This window comes from Danio aesculapii, chromosome 25 (genome assembly GCF_903798145.1).
Source record: "Danio aesculapii chromosome 25, fDanAes4.1, whole genome shotgun sequence".
Lineage (NCBI taxonomy): Eukaryota > Metazoa > Chordata > Actinopteri > Cypriniformes > Danionidae > Danio > Danio aesculapii.
The window spans coordinates 21963895-21989973 of record NC_079459.1 but is presented as its reverse complement, the minus strand read 5'-3'; the positions used below and the strand labels follow the sequence as shown (position 1 = coordinate 21989973).

At 37.8% G+C, this 26079-nt stretch overlaps 1 protein-coding gene across 3 annotated transcripts in view; it reads left to right on the top strand.

Moving 5' to 3' along the window:
* kiaa1549la (KIAA1549-like a) overlaps positions 1–26079 on the top strand; it is a 116425-nt gene that overhangs the window by 29097 nt on the left and 61249 nt on the right. For all 3 annotated transcript variants that reach the window (XM_056451902.1, XM_056451901.1, XM_056451900.1), the window contains exons 2-3: positions 19310–19642; positions 22878–23483. In XM_056451902.1, the coding sequence (XP_056307877.1) occupies positions 19310–19642; positions 22878–23483 (939 nt within the window). The remainder of the gene's footprint in view (positions 1–19309; positions 19643–22877; positions 23484–26079) is intronic.

The window sequence follows — 26079 nt, the reverse complement described above, 5'->3', positions numbered from 1 at the left end:
GACAATCATACTGTCAGTGTTCATTTGTAGGAGAGGCTTGTGTGTGTTGTTGAAAAAAAAAAAGGATTGTCTAACCCAATTACTTTGTTCATTATTGTTCATTATTTCAAAACCATAAAGTGTTACTTTGTGCCCCGCTCTCCCATACTAGAGCTTATTTTACATTTTTACATTTTTTAAAAATATACTAATACTTATTCATTGCTAGTACATTAATACTTATTTGAATAAAGACTATCTGACTATATTTAAACAAATCTTTTTTTATTGCTTTTAATGAACATAAAAACAAAGCAAAAAACAAAATGAACATAGAAACAAAAAAGGACAAAAACAAGGATACCAGTTAATATAAGTATAGTAACAAAAGTCATAAAAATCAACTAATAAAAAGCAGACAATACAAAAATCAGAGTAAACGGGACAAGGTTTATTTGAGGCATCCATATTTTTTTAAAGGCAGACCCCTTGTTTCTTAAGTAGTATGTAAATTTTTCCAATAGCATTGTTTCATTCAAAAGTTGTATGAACAGTTCAAATGTTAGAGGCCTTTGTTGGTTCCTCAGTACATTTTTATATTGGTACTGTAGTCATTCATATGGAACCAGTTCTTTTACTATTAGTTACATACAGTTGCAATCAGAATTATTAGCCCCCCTTACAATTTTTTTCTTTTTTAAATATTTCCAAATGAAATTTTCACAGTATGCCTGCTAATATTTTTTTCTTCTGGAGAAATTCTTATTATATATCCTCGAGCCCGGGGCTCCCTCCCGTTAGAAGGGCGAGAGCGGAGTTCGAGCTCAGGTAGGTCTCGAGGACTCCCCTGCTTGTCGCCGCATGAGAAGTGTAAACTAGTGTTGTTTTTATTTGGTTTAGTCGATTGGCTATAGTTTATGTTTTTGGACGGTGGGAGGAAACCGGGGGACCCAGGGGAAACCCACGCGAACACGGGGAGAACATGTAAACTCCGCACAGAAACACCAACCAGCCCGATAGGAGGTTGGACCAGCGGTGTTCTTGCTGTGAGGCAACAGTGCTAGCCACTGGGCCACCATGTCGCCCTATCGGAAAAAGGGGGAGGAAGTAGGGGTGGAAGGGGGGGAAGCTTCAAGACGAAGATAACTGGAGTGAAAAACTCTGGTTATTTATAATGCTTCCGTAATCATTTAATGGATCAGATTACGGAGCTAATGAGGAGCCGGCCGTGTTGATCATAAGCACGTGATGCTCTCGAAATTAGTTTATAAATAAACCACACTTAAAAAACATTTTAAGGTCAAAATTATTAGCCCCAGCGAGGCAGTGGCGCAGTAGGGGTAGTGCTGTCGCCTCACAGCAAGAAGTCGCTGGTTCGAGCCTCGGCTGGGTCAGTTGGCGTTTCTGTGTGGAGTTTGCATGTTCTCCCTGCCTTCGCGTGGGTTTGCTCCGGTTTCCCCCACAGTCCAAAGACATGCGGTACAGGTGAATTGGGAAGGCTAAATTGTCCATAGTGTGCAAGTGTGTATGGATGTTTCCCAGAGATGGGTTGTGGCTGGAAGAGCATCTGCTGCGTAAAACATGTGCTTGATAAGTTGGCGGTTTATTCCGCTGTGGCGACCACGGATTAATAAAGGGACTAAGCCGAAAAGAAAATGAATGAATGAATTATTAGCCCCTTTAAGCTATATTTTATTTCGACAGTCCACAGAACAAATCATTGTTATACAAGAACTTGCCTAATTACCCTAACCTGCCTAGTTAACCTAATTAACCTACAGTAGTTAAGCCTTTAAATGTAATTTTAAGCTCTATTGAAGTGTCTTGAAAAATATCTAGTCAAATATTATTTACTGTCATCATGGCAAAGATAAAAAATCAGTTATTAGAAATGAGTTATTAAAACTATTATGTTTAGAAATGTGTTGAAAAAAATCTCTCTGTTAAACAGAAATTGGGGAAAAAATAAACAGGGGGATAATAATTCAGCGGGTTTGATAATTCTGATTGCAACTGTACTAGTATTTATTAAGTAGTTCTTAGTACTTATTCCTTTGGTACTTGTATTTCTTCATTATAGGAACTATTCCAAATGATTTTTTATTTGTCTAGTAAGATTTTTAATTGAACTTTGCTTTGGCTGTTCATACCAAAGAGTATTAGATTAGATAAAACAAAAGAACAGTTGTGCACTAGTATCTAAGAAACAAGCTAATAAATTAATAATAGTGCTTATAATTTTTTTTAAAAAAAGTATATAGATACATTGTTCATTCATTCATTCATTTTCTTTTTTGGCTTAGTCCCTTTATTAATCTGGGGTCGCCACAGCAGAATGAACCGCCAACTTATCCAGCATATGTTTTATGCAGCGGATGCCCTTCCAGCTGCAACCCATCACTGGGAAACATCCATACACACTCATACACTATACGGACAATTTAGCCTATTCACCTATAGCGCATGTTTTTGAACTGTGGGGGAAACCGGAGCACCCGGAGGAAACCCACGCAAACCATGCAGCCCCTAGATACATCGTGTTTTATAAAATGAATGTTAAAAAGGCTTGCCATAGTTGAGTGCTCGGCATCTGCATCATGGTGCTAATTTCATCTGTCAAGTTTCATGAGTCAAGTTAATCAATCATAGATTGCTTATTGTATACCTTCAATCAGGGGTATAGCGGACATTTTAAAAGTGGGGGGGACAGCTATATGAGATCCAAAAGTTTCTGTTTAAATAATTATTAATCACCTGTTTCTAAATGCTCTAAAGTGAGGGGGACATCCACACATACCCCCCCATCCCCCAACCCCCCACCCCCAGTTGCTACACCCCTGCCATTCTAGTATTGTCGACATTTAGCATTGTATGTTTTCATTTTTAATTATTAGATGATGTAATATTTTAAGTAGGATTATCGTAAGTCAGACGCATAGACTCGATAGAGACTAGATGACCTACCCAGAACCCTGCAAAGAAGTCACGTGACCGTCAATATCCAATCAGACGCTGCTCTGCGATGCTTAAACAGATGTGTGGTGGTGTTTGCCTCATCAGTTAGAGAGGCTGGAAGGGTACAGGCTGTTATTTTAATCAGATCCGTGTTTGTATCTTCGTCAATAATTCATGTCATCATCCTTTCAGCTCAACAGCCGCAGCTTTTATGATTACAGCAGCTCAACCACTCACTTTTCAGGATTGTGATATGAAAGGGGAAGTGTCTAGGAAACCGGTGACATTATTTTGAGTACATTTCGCTCTCCAGTTTATATTCTCATTAGTGGGATGAAAAAATCGTATTTTCATTACTGATATGGAGGAAAACAGTGGTTTATTGTTGTAGTGTATGCTGAAATATGAAATAGTTTTGTCGTTTTTTCAGGTTGTGCATTATTATAATGTCACAAGTAAGTTTTTTGTCATTTCGTTTTTTTATTATTGTATTATTGTGATATGTGGTTATTATTTATTTATTCACATTATATTTTTATTTATTAATTTAAACCTATATACTGTTATTGTGAAAAATAATTAATAATGGACAGTGGAACTAAATCAATAAACCTTGAAAATAAAGAGGAATCTTGAATATTTAGTTACCATTTCATATCCCTCCCATACTATATACTGTATATGCAGCATAATATTATACCTATATAATATATCTTTCAGCTTATAGCAGTTTATGAAAGAATGACAATTGAGAATAATGATGTGGATTATATTAGTGTTTCCTCTAGGATTTTTTTTCTAGCTGTGGCAGCAGCCTTTTACACAGATCCATCAACTACCAATGGCGTTATTTCAATGACAAATGTAGTGAGCCCAGTATTGCAAGTTGAGATCAAGCTAATACAACCATGCGGATCTCTGCTTGCGCGCCGATATCCTCTGTTCGTGCACAAAACTTTTTGCACGCCCCTTCAAATCTACGCTCCTCAAGTGCAGATTTTCCTGCACGCTCTCAAATAAATGCTGCTGAAGTGCGATTTAGTGCATTTATGTAACGGGTGTGTGTCCGACTTTTATTAGATTTGCTAAGAATATTTATGAATGTCTCCAATAGACCTACAGAACACCATTAATGAGTCCTGAAGTAAAGTGAAACGGCTATAAACTCCAGCAAGATAAAGTCATTGCAAGCAAAACCATAGACCTTGATCTATAAATAAAGTATAATTATATAAGCTGTGTTCATATTAACAGAAAGCTACGTCATGTTTGCTGGCCTCAAGCATCACGCACCTGTCAGTCAGTCAGTCAGCACGTCACTTTAAAGGGTTGAACAAATAGCGGACAGCACTACTACGATTACAGAAAAGTTTGCGCTGTTATAATTCACTTACCTTTTAATACAAAACAACAACTGAATGAGAAGCTGTAATGTAGCCGTGGCCTGATGAATTTTGGTGTGGCGCCCTGCCACGAAAGAATGAATGTAGCGGAAACCATGTATTATTTCAATTTGGCATGTGCACTAGGGTAAGGCTATAATAGTTGCAACATAGGCTCATTCTGAAAACGTAGCCCTATATACATTTCTGGAGATCACGAATAATGTATCCAGAGCTACGTATGGCTGCATTTCGTTTTTATAATGAACACTACGGGGCAATATGATGCCATTACTTTTCTCGCTTCCCAGCGGACCACTTATCTCCGTATGGATGGCTTTCACGCTGTTACCAGTTTGTCCGGTAGCTTGACATGTAGGTCGGTGGACTTGAGATGCAGAACAGGTGCTTTTGAAAACACTATTGGTTGGGTTTAGGGAAGGAGGAGGGTAGATCAGTCGATCAGTCAGTAAGTCATTCAGTCAGTCAGCTGACAACGGCCTCTTGTGGATTTACGTGAGAACAGCAGGCACGAATGGCATTCGCAAGAGAAATTTGAGATCTCAAAAAGCATACACAGCGGTCTCAACACAACAAAAAAAACGTAGCTCCTGGGATATATTTTGCTCTCTCCAGAAATGTATAAAGGGGTATGTAATTAGAATGAGCCTGGGTTGAATATTTATGTACTGTATGTACTATTATTTATGAGAGATGTTTCATTTACTCACCATGTCATGTCATTCCAGACGCAAATGCTCTTTTTTTTATTCAGTGGAACATGAATGTTTTAAAGAACCAAAAAGCACCATAAATGTATTATAAAATGACTCTATTATGTCTAGTGGACTCAATGTCTTAGAAAGCCATACAATATTGTGTGAGAAATACCAAACATTTCAGTTAAAATTAATTTGTTCCTGTCCTTTTTAATCATGTTGAACTTGTGTGGTGCAAAAGCTATAATGTACACTCCACTTTTTTTGGAAATAGGCTCATTTTACAAGTTCCCTAGAGTTAAACAGTTGAGTTTTTGCATTTTTTAATCCATTCAGGCGATCTTTGGGTCTGGCTAGAGCACTTTTAGCTTAGCTTAGCATAAATAATTTAATCAGATTAAACCATTAGCATCTAGCAAATTTTCGCCTTAGTACACGATCTAACTACAGAAGAGTCAAGCTTTAAATGAGAAAATTATCAAAACTCTTTTTGACATTTTTTGAGTGAGATGCTAATGGTTCAATCCGATTCAATGATTTAGGTTAAGCTAAGCTAAAAGTGCTCCCACCAGACCCAGAGATTGGCTAAATAGATTTAAAAAGGGACTCTAAAATGTGCGTGGAATGGAGTGGAATGTCACTTAAAAATGTCTTGTTCCATGTCAAAATTTTAACTATAAGGGGGTTTGAAATGGCATGATGGTAAAAGATATATGATCTTATGGCTTTAAATTCAGAGGATCTACAGATTACATTTTATTATTTGATTCCTAGGGCTGTGAACACAATCTATCCTCCCTGATCACTAGTTATCGCACAAAATAAACATGAAAGAACATAATGTTGCAAGATTGTACTTTAAAACAAGGCACATACTGTACCAAATAATGATATTAATCATATTCCTAGTATATATTCCTTTGCTAGTAATGAAGCACCAAATGATTCTTTATCATTAAGCCAAGATTAAAAAGAAGTTGCGATAATATATATATATATATTTATATTATATTTTTTTCCCCTTGTAATATATACACCGGTTCCTCAAACTGCTCATCAGCACATATTTCTAAACAGCCAATCACATTGCAGCAACTCAATGCATTTAGGAATGTACATATGCTCAAGATGATCTTCTGCAGTTCAAACCGAGCATCAGAATAGGGAAAAAGTGATTTAAGTGACTTTGAACATGGCATGGTTGTTGGTGCCAGAGGGGCTGGTCTGAGTATTTCAGAAACTGCTGATCTACTAGGATTTTCACGCACAACCATCTCTAGGGTTTACAGAGAATGGTCTGAAAAAGAGAAAATATCCAGTGAGCGGCAGTTCTGTGGGCGCAAATGCCTTGTTGATGCCAGAGGTCAGAGGAGAATGGCCAGACTGGTTCGAGCTGATAGAAAGCCAACAGTAACACAAATAATTACTCATTAAAACCAAGGTATGCAGAACAGCATCTCTGAACGCACAACACCTTGCGGCGGATGGGCTACAACAGCAGAAGACCACAGTAGGTGCCACTCTTGTCAGCTAAGAACAGGAAACTGAGACTTTAAAGACCGTAATGTTTAACACAGTCATCGATGCGCAGTTCAGCCATGTCATGTTGCTTTCAGATGATACTTGGCCAGCGCTTCAATTATTAAATAAGGGCTGTGCTTTGCAGTACTACCCCATCCCTGTGTTCTCAGCAGGTGTGCTGGCCAATATCGACTCTAAAAACACATATAGCCATCAGCAGAAGGATAAACCTTAATACAGCTCAAATCTCAAAATCTGCTTGCCACTGCTGTTACCTCAGCTCCCGCCAAGAGCACACTGTTCCCTGTCTCTCAGATTTATCCCCTGCCTCATCTAAAAACAGTGATGGTGCTGGTGTGTGTGGGATGCGTGTGTCCGCCATGCCCCTAATTTCCTTGCTTGCAGCATTTTAAAATACACCGAAGGATGTGGGTTGTTGCTTAGTTTAAGGAAGGCCCTAAGGTGTTGTTTTTTGCACCAGCTGTTCATATATTATGCTGCATCCATTTCCTTTCCCTTAAGAGGAAAAAAAGAAGACAGAGTTTTAAAATTGAAAATTAAAATTCTGTAGTAGTTAATCACCCTCAAACCCATTTTGAACACCGTCAAGTGCCTGAACAAGAATTTCCAGGAATAGAATCTGAATATAAACACAAATACCCGCCACAAATGTGCTGTGCTGTGCTGTCTTAATTTAGTCTGGCCTTACCCAATCCTGCCCTGCTGGGAGCAGTTTGTTGAAATGGGAGTCAATAGTTTCTTATTTTATTTTCTCGCTGGCAGCTCTTCATTGTTTAGTAGCTACAAGGCACTATCATTAGAAGCAGTTTTTGAGGAGGTATAGTATGACTTGTGCACTAGATGTAATTAATATATCATCTCTGACTGGCGTAATTGGTGTTTTGAACCTCTAATGATTAATGAACATGGTACTAAACAGCTTTTTAAAAGAAAACAAAAATGTACCATTTTAATATAATGATTTTCCAACATAGGTCATTCTAGAAACATAGCCCTATATACATCTGTGGAGACTAATTACGTAGCCAGAGGTACGTATGGCTGCATTTTGTCTCTAAATCGAATGCTACGGGGCAGTATGACGCTGTTCCTTTTCACGCTTACCAGCTGACCGCTTACCTTTTGTATGGACGGCTTTTCCGCTATTACCAGTTTGTCCTGTGTTGCTCGCAGCGTACGTCGACGGACTTGAATCAGTCGACAGCGGCCTCTGGTAGATTTACGAGAACAGCTGGCGTGAATGGCACTCACGAGATAAACTTGAGATGTCATAAATTGTACACAGCGGCCTCTGGTGGATTTACACCAGAATAGCAGGCAGGAATGGCACTCACAAGAGAAACTTGAAATCCCAAATAGCATACACAGCGACTTCTGGTGGAAAACAAGAGCTGCAAAAAAAAACTGCACCTCCTGGGACGTATTTGGCACTCTCCAGAAATGTATATAGCACTACGTTTTCAGAATAAGGCTGGGTTGTGATTTACACATATACCCTGGTATTTTTGAAACACCATTGGAGTTCCAAGTAATCCTTCAGTACATTGTTTTTATTATCTGATACTACCATTGGATCATGATACATGAAAATTCTCCTTGCCTGGGTTTAAGTGAGATTTGAACCAGCAATTTAAACATTTAAGGAGGCATGCTAACAAGCCTCTAGTGTCCACTGCTTGGTTTACTTGCACAGTTCTTAACCCCCACATGCAAATATTGGTCATAGCACCTCTCTGGCATGGGCAACACGAACACTAGAACACTACATCAGTACTAAAGAGTGTCAACCCTAAACCTTACTACTATCATCCGGGTCACGGCACCAATGCAACCCCTCCTGTTTTACTCACCTGGCTCCAAGTAGGATTCAAATTGGCAAGCTAACAAAGATGCTAAAGACCACAGTTACAAGTGTCACAAGACAACCCCAAACCTTACTTTCATCTGGGTCACGGCACCAATACAAGCTCTCTGGTTCTCCTTGCCCCACTTCAGGTGATATCACTGATAACGCCCATTCAATTGAGTGATAACAATCGAATCGGCTGGATATGTAATGTTTACTTATACAGCTCTAACTACCCAGAGGGCACCTTGAAATCAAAACAACATCAAAAAACGTGTCCAAACTGCCAATCGATTTGATGTCAAAACCTTGACGTCCAATTGACATCCACACATTGATGCCCTTTTGACCACCAAAGTAATGGCATCAAATTATTATAATATAAGGAATGTTTTTCTTCTTTTTTTCTCAGGTTTTGCTGGTTGCATTTTCAGAATTTTCATTGCCAATCTTAAGCCATTTGTAATTGTTTGTTTCATTTGGAATTTTCCTAAGAGTGAGCCAAGCTCGAGCTTGGCCCCACCCTGATCTATTCATCTGAGTTCCAATTACAAAATTACCTGGGATCTTGCATCCCTACAATATGTAAACTATCTAAACTACCTTGATGTTAAAATGACATCAGATTGACATCTAAAATTGGCACATAGAAATTTATTACAGGACAGACATGTAATTGATTTTGATGTTTTATGATGCCAATGTTAGATGTCAATTGATGACCTTTTAACATACATCAAATTGACATCAGATTGATTTGCATTTTTGACATGTTGTTTCACATGTTTTTTGTTGTCATTTTGACATCAAGTTGCTTGCATGGTTTGTTTCCCACAATGTGAAAATGTATTAGTTTAAAAGACACACACTACAGGTGATAAACGTTTTTTGAGGTCACAACACTCTTTTGTGCAAAGAACTGTGTGTAGATAACTTTATTAATCTATCATCTGACCCATAATCATAATTAGTGTGAGAAGAAACACAAGTTGTTTATAATTTAAGGAAACCGAGGTACATTGTACAGTATAACATACAGGATGGAGGATGGATGGTTTAATATACAGGTATGTTTTTTAAGTTTAGCCAACATTTATTTTAGTATATATTTTATAACAAAATCTTGAGCCCATTTTTTTGAGCCCATAATATCATATGCGAGAACCGTACATGATACTAATGCTTTCAAAGCTGAGACTTCTGTGTGATGTCTGCAGTCAGTGTGTAATAATGTTGATATGCAAGGCTCAAACTGCTTTCTTTCCAAAGGGTTGATGGGTGTTTGTTTGGATGACATCCCATTCTATGTCAAAGCATTTAATCTGCTTCAGTGCACACAGACACCCTAATCTGCTTTGCTGTATAATTTTATCATGTTGCAAATATGAAATATGCCACAGGTTTACCGAAATGTGATTACATCTTTGTTTTTTTAAGACAGTCTTTAGATTTATAGTGCAACACTTCATAGAGTGACAGTTCACTCAATTCTCTGTCATAAATTACGTGCTCTGAAGTCGTTCCACTTTATTTACTCTATGGAGCACAGTTTGAGATTTTAATTATATACTGTTGTTTTTTATGCAGCTATAGTGAATGGGAACTGGACATAACAAGTAGGGCTGCACGATTCTGGCTAAAATGTGGATCAAGATTTTTTTTTTGCTTAAAATCAAGATCATGTTAAGTAAGTATTTATATGTATAGTTGGTATAGTTAGATTACCGCTCGGGTATGTTAGTTATGTATAGGTTTAAAATAACTCTTACGTTCAGTGCTGAGTTAATATTTCTGATTATGCTTATTTATGTAGCACCGTGGCCCTGCAAGACACATTTCCTTCCACTGTATGTCTACACATGTAGCGAAATGACAATAAAAGTCTTTGCACACTACAGTCTGACATTTTCGTATGCGTTTTTTTTTCGTATTCAAATGCGAAATATTTGTCACGTACACAAACCTTGCACACTGAGTCCGATGTGTATTAATTAATCCATTACGAAAAACGAAAACATTTCATAGTCAATTCAAGCACTGACACATTGTTCTCCAATCTTCTCCAAAGTAGAAAAAGAAAGAGGAATGGGCTACATATTCAGTTTGTCCAATACTAGCCTACATAGAGAGGAAGGAAAGTTCTCCTCCTTATCAAAGAGCTATGCTGGATTTTCTCCAAATGTAAAGTTTATTTCAGGAAATCAGTGAAATTTTGATACTTTGCTTGTGACACTTTACCAATCTGCTTGTCAATCTCATGTTCCATCCCTCCCTCACTCGTTAACAAAACCCCAAAATACTTGAACTCTTCCACCTGGGGTAAGGACTTTCCCCCAACCTGGAGGTGGCAAACCACCTTTTTCCGGTGGAGCACCATGGCCTCAGACTTGGAGGGGCTGATTCTCATCCCATCCGTGTCACACTTGGCAGCAAACTGCCCCAGAGCATGCTGAAGGTCCATGTTCGATGAAGCCAACAGAACAACATTGTCTGCGAATAACAGACATGAGATCGTCTGTGAATAACAGCTACTTCACATGTTTACGTACGGAAATAAATCTGCAACAGAGACTGGCAGTGCCTACAGACATTATAATAGATGGCAGCCGGTTTGACGTGTCAGAGCAATGTACTAAAGCAGTGTGTCAAATGTATGGACACACACACTAGGGCTGTGCGATTTGGGGAAAATATCTAATTGCGATTTTTCGCACAGATCATACGATTGTGATTTTAATTTTATAGTCAAGATTCAGCTCAATAATATGTATCCTAGATTCTTCTTACAGTGAGTGTTAGTTAAAAAAAGACACTGAAAACATATTAACTGACTCCAACATTTACTAGATTGAGTGTCATTGGCAATACTCATAAGACACTCCTCATATGGCCACCTGTTGTGCTTTTTAAGGTGCTGGTTGTTGTATTTCCTCAAGCTGTGGGAACAATTCCACGACAGCTTGTACAAATGACCTGTTTTTGTTCGGTGTCTGTGACTTTAAAACCACAATATTCCCATATTACTGATGTGCTGTTTTTCTTTCATATTATTTCGTCTATTAATGCTTCTGGAGCGGCAGACATTCCACTCGTCCACGCTTTCCTGTTTGTTTGTTTTTTCATTGTGGGTGTTCCACTTTGTCATTCTGTCTTATATTATGCACTGTGTTTGTCATAAAGTAATCATGTGATGCATGCTGTATTTAGCTTTTCGCTCAGTCGCCCTGAACTGTCAAAACACCCCTCAAAGTGCTTTTTAAAATCCGAAAAATGGAAAAAATCCAACCTAGTTTGAATTTTTTTTATGATGAATGAAAGTTTCGTAGGCAGTGTGTCAATGCAATTTTAATCAAATCTATTTTTATTTAATTAATTTTTTTAAGTGCAAAAATTATGGACGAAAATTTCGAATTCTGTGTGCAACAACCTTAAAGTTCGTCTTGACTCAACTTGGTGCATTCATAACCTATTTGTTTTTACAAATGAGACATTATTAATCTTAGGTTTCAGGGAGTTATTTTAGTTCAAACTAATTTATTTATAACCAATTTATTTACAAGCTGGACATTATTCATTTTACTTTTTGAAGAACAACTTAGTTTCACATAGTTTGTTAAATATTGCTAGGTTTACTGGACATTATTACCTAAACCTTCAGCAAATTACTGATTAAATTCACATTTTGTGGAATAACAAGTTCCCCCCTCCCCCACATGCAAATATAGTTGGCCTTAGAATACTTAGGCCCAATCCCAATTCTATTTTTGTACCCCTACCCCTTTCCCTTGGCCCTTAAAACCAAGAGTGTAGGGGAAGAGCTTTAATATTTACCCCTAAGAATCTCGCGATCTCTTGCTTCATATGAGATCAGACAATCGTGACTGCTGTAGTTATCCTAGTTGTGTTATTTTTTGGTATTTATCTTCAGGAAATCACTGAAGGCATATAATATGTTATCATAACAACATAATGTGGCAATAAGATCATAACTGTACTGCGCATTTACACAGTGACCATATTCATTTATATAAACACACAAAAAACAACATTAACATTATAGCAGACACTGTAAAAAGCTCATTCTCAACCACTAGACATTACTGACAGTATTTGAGTGTCATCGAGAGTCAGAATGTTGTGGGACTGCTATACAGGAGTTATGATTATGGATTATAGATCACGAAATTTAGCGTTTTTTATTCGTAGCGTTTTTTTTTCATTTAAAGCATTATGGTAAAAGATGAACGCGGTTATGAATATATTAAAACATATGCTTGTTTGTTGTAAAAATTCATAATAATGACAAAGAATACTAATTTGTGGATCTCCTTACTTTCGGCTGCTGGGATCCTGCTGTTGTAGCTGGTGTATTCTGGGAAATTTTCTTACCCCTTGGTTTCGAGTTGTTCGAAGGGCTATTCACCCCTTCCCATTAGCCCTATGCCTTCAAGCTAAAGAGAATTGGGACAGGGCTAAGAACTGGCAAGGGGAAGGGCTAAGGGGTAGAATTGAGATTGGGCCTTAGGCTACACATTTGTGCAGTTTTTATTGTATTTTGTGATTTTATTATTATTTTTTTTTTTGCCATTTTGGAGCTTGTTCCGTTTAGTTTATTAAAAAAAGGATTCAAAACATCCAACAATTTACCTGTTCATGTGGGTTTGGAAATACAAATTTGTAGTTTTAGCGTGAACTAACTTTTATAAGAAATAAATATTATTTTCAGTATGACAAACAGATGTAGTGCTGTTACCGTCGCAATGCCACAACAAGATGCAACAAAAGCAGATGGAATCTATGAATAGACAGCGGACACGGATCTGTCCTGCTGGAATGGTGTGACTCCATCCTTTGGTTCCCCATATACTCCCTCATGGGCTTGGATGGCTTTGGCCAGTTACCCATCAGCCCCCTTCACCACCTGTCCTCATAATGGAGAAGGTCCATCTCTCGCTCTCCAATCTCTAGTTACATTAAAAGAGAACAAGGGCTCGCTCCAAGAGTATAAAAAATGCCCTTAATTTTTAACACTTGACATCATTGATTAGAAAGCTCCCATTTATAGAACAATATGCTGTAGCAACTGGACCTGATTGAGACCAGGCCATGCATTAGGGAGAGAAACTCTTGGCATCTATTGCTTGGACTTCCAATCCACTTGTTCCATTCTGCCAAGCAGGAGAGTTTGATTGGCTCAGCTCACTGACCCAAATCACGTGACCCATTACGGGGGACATAAATTTTCCTGGGACGGCTGCAAGTGTGTTTAACTGTCCAGAGCGCGTTCACAGGAAGTGCAGTCATTAGGCCGATGGGTTGGATGTACAGCCAGAGCCCCTTCACACGACATCTCATCTTCTCTCTTGCTGCCTGTTAATCAGGACAATCCCATATGCTCGAACTGTCAGAGCAGGTGGCTTTCTGTTGGAGGAGAGGAATTTCAACGTGACCGCTTACGAAACCTGCACGCACACACATTCAACATAAAATCCATCTTTAATTAGCATCTTATTTTTCCATGTCAGAACATCCTATTAAGTCAAATGGCCTTATCAGTTCTGTCTGTCTGTCATTCGTCTTTCCATCTCTCCATTCATTCGTTTGTCCACCCAGTCATTATCCATCCATCCATCTATCCATCCATCTATCCATCCATCCATCCATCCATCCATCCATCCATCCATCCATCCATCCATCTATCTATCTATCTATGCCTGTACGGCTATATTATCTATCATTCATTTGTTTGTCCATCCATTCATCCATCCATCCCTCATTTGTCCATTCATTGATCATGTATTTATCCACCCATCCATCTGTCCATCTAGCCATTTTCCTTCTGCCTGTTTGACTGTCCATCCATTTATCATCTGTTCATCGATCCATCCATTTGTCCATCCATCCATTTGTCCATCCATCCATCCATTTGTCCATCTATCTATCTATCTATCTATCTATCTATCTATCTATCTATCTATCTATCTATCTATCTATCTATCTATCTATCTATCTATCTATCTATCTATCTATCTATCTATCTATCTATCTATCTATCTATCTATCTATCTATCTATCTATCTATCTATCTATCCATCCATCCGTCCGTTTATCTATCTATCTATCTATCTATCTATCTATCTATCTATCTATCTATCTATCTATCTATCTATCTATCTATCTATCTATCTATCTATCTATCTATCTATCTATCTATCTATCTATCTATCTATCTATCTATCTATCTATGCCTGTACGGCTATATTATCCATCATTCATTTGTTTGTCCATCCATTCATCCATCCATGCCTCATTTGTCCATTCATTGATCATTTATCCATCCACCCATCCGTCTGTCCATCTAGCCATTTTCCTTCTGCCTGTTTGACTGTCCATCCATTTATCATCTGTTTATCGATCCATCCATCATCCATCCATCCATCCATCCATCCATTTGTTCATCTATCCATCCATCCATCCATCCATCATTTGTCTGTTCATTGATCATTTATCTATCCACCCATCCGTCTGTCCATCTAGCCATTATCCCTCTGCCTGTTTGACTGTCCATCCATTTATCATCTGTTCATCTGATCCATCCATCCATCTGCCTATCTATCCAAATACAGTATTGTCCACCCACCCTTTGATCATTGATTCTTCCATCCGTCCAGGTATTTTTCATGTTGTATATTGGTATTCAGTGTTTGTATCCACATTAAACATAAACATGAGCACTGTTTTGTGGTCAGTGCATTATATTAAGCATACTGTAGGAAGAAAAAAAGATTTTGTGTTGTTATGAAGAGATGTATTCTCAAAGTAATTTACGCATTCTGTCTAGCGTGAAGTTCAGTAGCAGTTTTGAATCCTTTAGAGCAGATGTAATTTGTCACATTATGTTTATGTTGTGTGTTTATATATCAGCTCACTCTCATATATACAGCAAGTGTTTCGGCTTGCTAATTAAACCTCTAGAAAAGCACTTAAGCTTTAGGCTGCTCACAAGGAACACAGTAAAAGATGAGAAAGAGCTCGCAGCACCCAAGCAAACCCTGCACATTTCTAATTCGGTCCACCAGCTAAATGATTTATGATTAATGTCCACAAGTCACTATATTGTATGACTCCGTCCATGTTATGTTCCCCAAGATAAAAATAAAGTAAAGAGCTGTAAAGGTCGATTAATCATGATATTAATCATCTCTGAACGACTCCATCAGCAGTGGATGGTAATCGAGAAAGGATCTGCTGTGATTTTCATTTTGGAAACTTTAAGTAAGCTAAATCTAACCTAAAGCTAACCTAAGCTAAAGTGCTGGTTTACAGTAAATTGTCAAAATTATTAAAACAAAAGATATATTATTTATTGCAATTGTACACAATGGTGTGATATTGAAACTTGTCAGAGAATATATTGAAATGGGGTATTTTCATTTCTTGTTTAAAGTATAAATGAGATAATGTGTTCGTCAATAGGGTAAGAAACTATTTGCTCAAGGTATGGGAAACATCTTTATTTTACAAAAATATTTCAGTTTAAAGATATTTCGATATCTTTGAGACATAATCTGTGATAATTAATATATATTGATTTATCTTGAAGTGATCATTCTGTTCTTTTCAGAAAAATCAAATGTTTAGATGTTTGGTCATGAGAACATTTTAATAATTTTTTACAATATAAGTTACTTTTCAATGCACGTCATGAACCATTAGTTATATTTTTTGATCATTGTGATTTCTTAAAAATATATTTTAAAGTATTTTTTATTTATAGTAAACAGTATATGTGTGTACAAACAAGGTTTGCGATTTCAAATCACAAAAACCTATGGACCTCTTCACTCTTACCTGTTTGTTAAGTCGTAACGTATATGAGGTATAGAAATACTGTTTCTGGGTCCAAGCCTCTGCTCATTTGAATTGAGAAAATTCGTTTATGACCACTTTTTGGTGAATTTTATATAAAATCGTGAAGTACACATCAGTCTCTGGACTTGCTGCATCACAGACACTAATATTTTAACAATGTTTTAAAAATTCATCACTTTCTGGCCATCTGATATCATGCCTAACATGGATATAAATATTGCAATCATGATTACATCGCATTGTAAACGTTTATTATTACCATTTGGTGAGCCTTCCCATACAGTTTGATATGGCGTTGGACCCAGAAGGCGCTTTGTGCAACGTCACACTGAACAAGTAGCTTAGCAAGTTGCTAACAATAGCATAAGTTTAGCAATAGTTTAAGTTAGCAACAATAAACTCTTGGAATCAATTGTGAACTGAGCCCCAAATAACATTGTTACAAATCTGTCATTTAAAATATGGCATGGCTGTTCTGATGCTCCCTTAAAAGACAGCATATGTAGGCAGAAATGTAATTCATCAAGTTTCTTTCCTTTCCATTTCTCCTCAGCAGTTTAATACATGGACATTATCATTGAATTAAACAGTGTGTGTCACAAGTCTAATCATATTACTTTTTTTTATTTCTAAACCCATTTTCAAAGGTTTGTAAGGAATAGCCAAATACCTAAAAAAAGTTTTTAGTTGAAAATAGTTGCTTAAACACCTCTTCACTCTTATTATAAAAGTGTTGTGTTGTGCTGCTAGCTTAGCAAGATGACACATTAAGACTCTTGATACAATGGTTCAAATCAGTCTTTTTTATAATCTATAGCACTTATGATGTGCCTTTAAAAGACATGCTATGTATGCAGAAAAGCTACTATTTAGCATTTTCCCTCCATTTCTTCTCTGTCTCAAATATCTTGAGAGCAATTTAATACAGCGCATTATCATTAATGCTGATTAAATAACGGTGTGTCACAAGCCTAATACTGCTGCCTCTAATACCACTGAGTATTTAAAATCTTGGCTTCGCAAATGAAATCATACGCTTAGCCTATTTTTCTAGATTTTGAAACCCATTTGCAATTTAAAGTCTCGAAAACACTTGTCATGTAAATGAATAGGTAGAATACCAAAAAAGTATCTCTTCACTCTTATTGTGAAATGTGTGGTTAGCTTAGCAAGATACTAACATCAAACTCTTGGGCCGTGTCCGAATTGGCCTACTACTCTGTAAAGTACTGCATTTGAAATTTAAAATCTTGGCTTCACAAATGAAATCATGAGCTGAGCATTTTTGCTTTTAGATTTCAAAACCCATTTGCAATTCAAAAAGCATTGTCATGTAGATGAATGGTTAAAGACAAAAAAAAGTGTTGGTTTTAGATGAAAACAGTTGTGTAAACGCCAGTTCAGTCTTTGTGCGGTTAGCTTAGCAAGATGCTAACATCAAACTCTTAGGCTGTGTCCGAAGTCACCTACTACTCAGTAGGTACTGCATTTGAATTTAAACGTACTCGGCTGTTAGAAAAGTACGTTCTTTACAGTATGAATGTGAGTAGTATGAATGGAACTCGGACGTACTACATCCACCATTTTGTCAGCATCACATGATCTACCCGTGTCAGTTGCGTCGCTTCACTCCCATTCATGAAGTCTCTTGCGGTGCATCATGGGATAGTGTAGCGTCCATCTGATGTACACTTCAGAAGTAGTAGGTCATCCGGGTACTTCTTACATACTGTTTTTCGTATTCTATGAATTCGGAAGTAGTACTCGCTGGCATACTGATTTTAGCGTACTATATTGTATAGAAAAATGCAGCATTGAAATGAATCGCAAACTGACCACTAACACACAATGTTCTATATCTGTCTCTCATATTCCATAGCAATTAGGATGCATCCTTAAAAGACAGCACATGTAAGCAGAAAAGCAACTTATTAGCCTTTTCCCTCCATTTCTGTGTCAAAGAAATTTAATGAAGCGCATTCTCATTAATGCTGCTTAAATAACGGTGTGTGTCACAAGCCTAATGCCGCCTGCCTCTAATAGCATTGAGTATTTAAAATCCTGGCTTCACAAATGAAATCATAAGCTGAGAAGTTTTGCTTTTAGATTTCAAAACCGATTTGTAATTCAAAGGCCCAAAAACCCTTGTCATGTAAATGAATAGGTAAAATATTAAAAAAAGTTTTTAGTTGAATATTGTTGCGAAAACACCTCTTCACTTTTATCGTGTAATTTTGTGCTGTTATCTTATTGTGAAGCCAACAGCAAACTGTTGATATGAATCGAAAACTGCACCAAATCACTTCGTTCCAAATCTGTGCAAATCATATTCCATAGCAATGAGGATGCATCCTTAAAAGACAGCACATGTAAGCAGAAAAGCAACTTATTAGCCTTCTCCCTCCATTTCTGTCTCAGAGCAATTTAATACAGCGCGTTCTCATTAATGCTGATTAAATAACGGTGTGTGTCACAAGCCTAATGCCGCCTGCCTCTAATACCATTGAGTATTTAAAATCATGGCTTCACAAATGAAATCATAAGCTGAGCATTTTTGCTGTTACATTTCAAAACCCATTTGCAATTCAAAGGCCCCAAAATCCTTGTCAAGTAAATGAATGGTTAAAATACGAAAAAGCACCTCTACAAAAAACCTCCACTCTAATTGTGTAATTTTGAGCTGTTATCTTATTGAGAAGCTAACAGCAAACACATTGTTCCAAATCTGTCCAAATTATATTCCATAGCCATTAGGATACATCCTTAAAAGACAGCACATGTAAGCAGAAAAGCAATTTATCAGCCTTTCCCCACCATTTCTCATGTGTCTCAGAGGAATTTAATACAGCGCATTATCATTAATTCTGATTAAAAAAACAGTGTTTGTCACAAGCCTAATGCCGCTGCCTCTAACGTCGTCTCGTATTAAAATTCTTGGCTCAACATATAACAAATTTTCTCTTCTGCATGTTGATTATTTCACACCATGACATCTCTATTTTTTTCATCATCAGATGAAGCAAGGCTCGAGGCATCAGGACAAGCCTTCAGCCCTTCGCAGGATCCAACCGGAGCCCCAAACACCACAGTTTCTTCATCATTGCTGGAGGGTGAGGATTTGGCCTTGCAGTTCCACTCCTCACCAGAGAGGGCAGAAAGCACAAGGGAGCAGCCTGTGTTCGCCTCAGTGCAAACCCTGCAGGTTGCAGAAACTCATTCTCTGCCCTCCCTACCCGGCAACAGTGACAATCGCACCAATCAAAAGTCCCCAGGGGAGCTGGCCGTCAGAGTGCCAAATCCACTGTCCCCGGCAGAGAAAATCAACAGTGTCTTGACCACTAGCTCAGGTACTGTTAGATTGGAAGGTGCAGAGTGAAGGCTGTTTATTAAAGTCAATGTTTTTGTTTTTTTAAATAAGAGTTTCTTTTCAGGTGTGATTTGATGTTGTCGTCATCTTCACCATTTGTTCATCATCATCATCATCCTCGCCTCATCATTTTCAAGGTCATTGTGTTTGGTGGTTTCATCATGATTAACATTTTTTTTTACATTAATCAATGTAGAGTCAACATGAAATCGCATTCTTAGCCCGTTTTACATGCATAACAGATGTGTTTGAGTAAAATAGTATTTCAGTGATTAAAAATGTAGAATTCTTTCACAATTTCAGGATTGTGAAATGTTAGACTTTTGGTAACACTTTATAATTACACACTATGAAACATTTGTTAAGCATTAGCAAGCTGTTAATTCTTTATTTGTTAAGTATTAACTACATTAATAGATGTTAGTAAGCAGTTTATAACTACAGCCATAAATGCTGTATTCTTGACTTCTAAGCACATGGATGATGTGCCTAATGATTGTGTTTTCATACTTTGTTAATGATTAATGTTTCATTACTAAATGAAGTATTGCATTATTTACAAACTAGTTATTTTAGAATAGTTGGTGGTTTTCTAAGATCTTTCAGAATGCATAAGTAAATGATTAATAAACTATTCAAATCAACATTTTTACTTCTTATTATTCAGGCATATATTAAAAGTTAATTTGTATGTTAATAAATGCTTTATTAAGTTAACTTCATCCAGTTTTATGACCTAAACTTAGGACTATTTATGCTTTGTAAATCCCTTCTAAATGACAAAGGCTCAGTATCAAATGAACAATAGATCTCTGCAATCTTATTTAACAACAATAAGATTACTGTAGAGTTAAAACATTGCTAAATAACATTGAAATCTTGATATAATCATAATATATCACTGAAATCATAATATATTGTCACATAATTATATTGTTGTTGTTTTATCCAATTTAATGTATATTTTGACACTCCTGTTATTTAGCAATGTTTAAACTTTACAGGTATTTTACTTTTTAGATAACATTGCACTCTACACTGTAAAAAATGCAGGGTTCCACACAATTCATTCATGTTGTCCCAACACAAATTAAGTTAACTTAACACTTTTAACAAATTTATGTGGATTGAACATTAAAAATTGAGTTGTCCCAATGAAATCTCAAGAATTGTGTTGTTTTAGCTCATTTTAAATAAGTAGTTTGAACAAGCAAAACAAAATATGTTTTTGAGGGTAGATTAGGTCACAAAACTGGATGAAGTCGAGTTAATAAAGCATACAAAATAACCAATAATATATGCCTGAATAATAATAATATATAAATGTTGATTTGAATAGTTTATTAGTCATTCACTTATGCATTATGAATGATCTTAAAAAATTCTTGAATAACTGGTTTGTAAATAATCCAATACTTAATAAAGTGTTTCTAAAAAGGAACACGATAATTATATTTCATAGTTGATGATAATTATAAATGTTTCTTGCGTGTCAAGTCAGTCTATTTGAATGATTTCTAAAGGATCATGTGATCATCTGAAACTAGAATAAATTACATTTCATAATTATGTAATAATAGAAAACATTTTAAAACTTTGAAACAAAAAAAATGCTGTATTTGTAGTCAAATAAATGAAGTCTTGATAAAAAGTTTTTTTACTAACATTTTACTAACCCAAGACATTTGAACTGTAGTTTTTTTAGGTGTAGTGATTTCATGTTGACTTTAAAGTTGAAGTGTGTATGTTTTTGCACATCTCAAATTTGACAGAATTAGTGGCGTGTAAGATTGATCAAAGCAGATTTTTTTCATGATTCATTCGGCATGGTTGAAGCACAAATATTCTGCTATGGCTTAGCGAAGCAGAACAAAAAAAAAACATATTGTGTCTAAAATAAAACTCAATAAACGTGTAACATTCAAAAATGTAGCTTTTTGTTTAATAAACCTTTATATAAAATCAATATCCCATTTGCGATTTCACTCTAGCCTGTGTGATACAAGCAACACAGGCTCATTCTGAAAATGTAGCCCTATATACATTTCTGGAGACTGTGAATTATGTAGCCAGAAGTACATATGGCTGCATTTAGTTTTTAAAATGAACACCAAGGGGTGGTATGACGCCATTCCTTTTCGCGCTTACCAGCTGACCGCTTACCTCCAAATGAACGGCTTTCACGCTGTTTGTCCAGTAGCTCACCATGTACGTCAGCAGACTTGAGACACAAAGAGAAGTGTACTAGAACAACAGCGTTGTCCAGTAATAAATGGTTCCAGAAAGCAGGTAAGACAAAAACAAATAAAAACAACCAAACAAAAAAAAAAAACCAAGTAAATAACAGTGTGAGAATATGGTAAAATCTGGAAACGCAGTAAAAATCAGGCGAGGGATATTTCCTTTTCTGGATTGCTTCTTAAATCTGTTGGTTGAGTTTAGGGAAGTGGGTGGGCGGGTCAATCTGTGCTTTCGAAAACACTATTGGTTGGGTTTGGGGAAGGAGGAGGGTGGGTCAGTCAGTCAGTTGACAGCAGCCTCTGGTGGATTTACGTGAGAACTGCAGGTGTGAATGGCACTCGTGAGAGAAATTTGAGATCGTGATCTGAAATCGTGAAATCGTGAGATCTGAAAAAGTGTACACAGCGACCTCTGGTGGATTTATCGAAAACAAAAACTGCAAAAAAACATAGCTCCTGGCATGTATTTGGCACTCTCCAGAAATGTATATAGTAGTACGTTTTCAGAATAAGCCTGGGTTGGATACAAGCCTTTTACATTTGCATTTTATGATATAATAATAAATAATATTTACACTTGAATTACACTGTTATTTTAAATGATAGGTTTTATTAAGCAGTGAATATCTGTGGACTATCAAGCCATGTTTGTGTTTTCTAAAGTGGCTTACATACTCAATAACACTCATCTTGTGCATTAAAACAATAATTATGATGCTCTCATAGATCACACATCCCGGCACTGAATGAGCTTGTCCGGGCAATAGAAAAATCAAATCCAAGATATTGTTATATTCTGTTTCATGATGCAAGTGGTGCAAAAAATTACACACTTCAACAAGTCCTGTCACTGAATAATCCCCCTAGCTACATCCGTCCTCTCCCACATGTCCTATGTGTCATTCCTCACCATCAGCGAGCATCATGCGTGTCCTCAATCTCACTTCCCTCACGCAAAACCTTCTCTGCTTTCAGACGAGACTTTCAGTGAATTCCCCAGGAACCCTGATCTACCAACTGCCCCGGGCTCCTCTTTCACGACTGTGGCAGAGACAGACGCCACCCTCACAGACAATGTGACCTCTTCAGCCTCCATTTCTGCTTCTAACGCCACCTCACCTGAAAGACCTGAAAATGGTTCATCTGCTACTACACTACAAAGCAACTCTCACACTGTGACCAGCGACAGTCTCCAACTCACCACAGTGACCACCACGACTGTCACGCCCTTAACTGTGACATCCATGACTGTGACTCCACCCACTGCGGTCGTCATGGTGAAAGAGGTCGAAACAACCATGCCGACTACAACAACCACCCAAACCACAACAACCGAGACAGAACCACCAACAACGACTACTACCACCACCACTACGACAACTACTACAACCACAACCACAAAAGTAGCACCAACAACTACCAAACCCCCCACAACCACGTTGGCAACTACGACAACGACGACGACTCCTCAAACCACCACTGTTTCTACCTCTGGAAGTACCATGACTGAACTGAGCACCTCTCCAACTGACAGTTCTACTCTGGCCTGTAATGTAACTGAAAGGTTATGGGTAAAAACAGGTGAGCTATTGTTTACTATGTTAGCAGGTATCTGAATGTGCCTTTGTGTTGTTATAGTGAGAATTCACTACAGGACTCATATAACCCCTCTGATTCTGCTTACACTACTTCAGTCAAAATTTAAACTGCCGTTTCTTGTATAGGTACGTTAACAAGGACACTACGCTAGTGCACATTTCTAGAGCAGGAGAGTGAGATTTACTTACACAGCTAGTTGCTAGGTTACTAAACGTCTCTCATCTGGGTCACTGCACCATTGTCACCCCTCTAGTTATACTCACACCACTTTAAGTGGCAGATTATGCATTAGCAAGTAGGCTAAAGACCACAGTCTCAAGCACCAGTTACTAGTACACCTTTTTTAGGCCAAGGCTGTGAGATTTACTCACAGAGCTACTACTTGCTATGCTACTAAAGCTCCTTCTCATCCGGGTCATGGCACCAATGCCACCCCTTCAGTTTTACTCACAATGCTCCGAGTGAGATTCGAATCAGTGCCTCTTTGCACATTAGCAAGAATACTAAAGACCTTATTCTCTAACACCAGTTACTAGTACACCTTTTTTAGCCCAGGGGAGTGAGATTTACTTACAGAGCTACTACTTGCTACGCAACTAAAGCTTATTCTCATCCGGGTCACGGCACCAATGTCACCCCTCCAGTTTTACTCACAGTGCTCCGAGTGAGATTCGAATCATTGCCTCTTTGTGCATTAGCAAGTACGCTAAAGGCGTAAAGCAAGTACGCATTAGTCATCAGTACACTTTTTTTAAACCAAAGGATTGAGATTTATTAACAGTGCTACTATTTGCTATTCTGCTAAAGCGCCTTCTCATCTAGGTCATGTCACCAAAGTTACCCCTTCAGTTTTACAATTCAGTGCTTGTTTGTGCATTGGCAAGTATGTTAAAGACCACAGTCTCTAGCACCAGTTACTAGTACACCTTTTTTAGGTCAGGGGAGTAAAATTTACTCGCTGAACTACTACTTGCTTCACTACTAAAGCTTATTCTCATCCTGGTCACGGCACCAATGTCACCCCTCCAGTTTTACTCACATTGTTCTGAGTGAGATTCGAATCAGTCCCTCTTGGTGCATTAGCAAGTACGCTAAAGACAACAGTCTCTAGCACCAGTTACTAGTACACCTTTTTTAGGTCAGGGGAGTGAAATGTACTTGCAGAGCTTCTACTTGCTAAGCTACTAAAGCTCATTATTATTCGGGTCATGGCACCAATGTCACCCCTCTAGTTGTACTCGCACCGCTCCGAGTGAGATTCGAATCAGTGCCTCTCTGTTCATTAGCAAGTATGCTAAAGACCACAGTCTCCAGCAGCAGTAACTAGTACACCCTTTTATACCATGGGAATGAGATTTACTTCCAGAGCTACTACTACTAAAGCTCATTCTCATCTGGGTCACAGCACCAATATCACCCCTCCAGTTTTACTCACACTGCTCGGAATAAGATTCAAATCAATGCCTCTTTGTGCATTAGCAAGTACGCTAAAGACTACAGTGTTTGGCATCAGTCAGTAGAACACCTTTTTTAGACCAGAGAAATGAGATTTACTTTCAGAGCTACTACTTGCAACGCTACTAAAGCTTATTCTCATCTAGGTCACGGCACCAATTTCACCCCTCCAGTTTTATTCTCACTGCTCCGAGTGAGATTCAAGTCAGTGCCTCTGTCCATTAGCAAGTACCCAGTACAGTAACTAGTACACCTTTTTTAACCAGGGGAGTGAGGTTTATTCACAGTGCTAATTTCCGGCAGCTAGCTCTCTGCAACTCTCACATGGTCACCAACTGAAGCTAAGCAGGACTCCACCTGGTCAGTAACTGGATGGGAGACCACATGGGAAAGCTAGGTTGCTGCCGGAAGTGGTGTTAGTGAGGCCAGCAGGGGACACTCAGCCTGTGGTCTGTGTGGGTCCTAACACCCCAGTATAGAGAAGGGAACTCTATACTGCTCAGTGAGTGTCGTCTTTCAGATGAGACGTTAAACCAATATCCCGACTCTCTGTGGTCGTGAAAAATCCCAGAATGTCCTTCGAAAAAGAGTAGGGGTTTAACCCCGGCATCCTGGCCAAATTTGCCCATTGGCCTCTTTCCATCATGGCCTCCTAACCATCCCCATATCATAATTGGCTTCATCACTCTGTCTCCTCTCCACCAATCAGCTGGTGTGTGGTGTGCGGTCTGGCGCAATATGGCTGACGTCTTGTCATCCAGGTGAATGCTACACTGGTGGTGGATGGGGAGATCTGCGTGAGATTCGAAACACTCCCCCATGGTGCATTAGCAGTTACAAAAAAGAACACATTATAAAGCTCATTCTCATGGGGGTCATGGCACCAGTTTTACCTCTATGGCTCTACTCGCACAGTTTTAAGTGGAATTCAAATCACCATCTCCAGCACTGAAGCAGGGCACGCTAATAAGGATGTTAAAATAAAAGTACAATAAATAGTAAATAAAAAAATAAAATAAAAGTAAAATCTTAGTGCTTCAAATTAGTTACATATACATTAGTTAAATGTTAGTTGAATATAGTGATATAATTATAATATATGATTAATTATAATACGTATTAT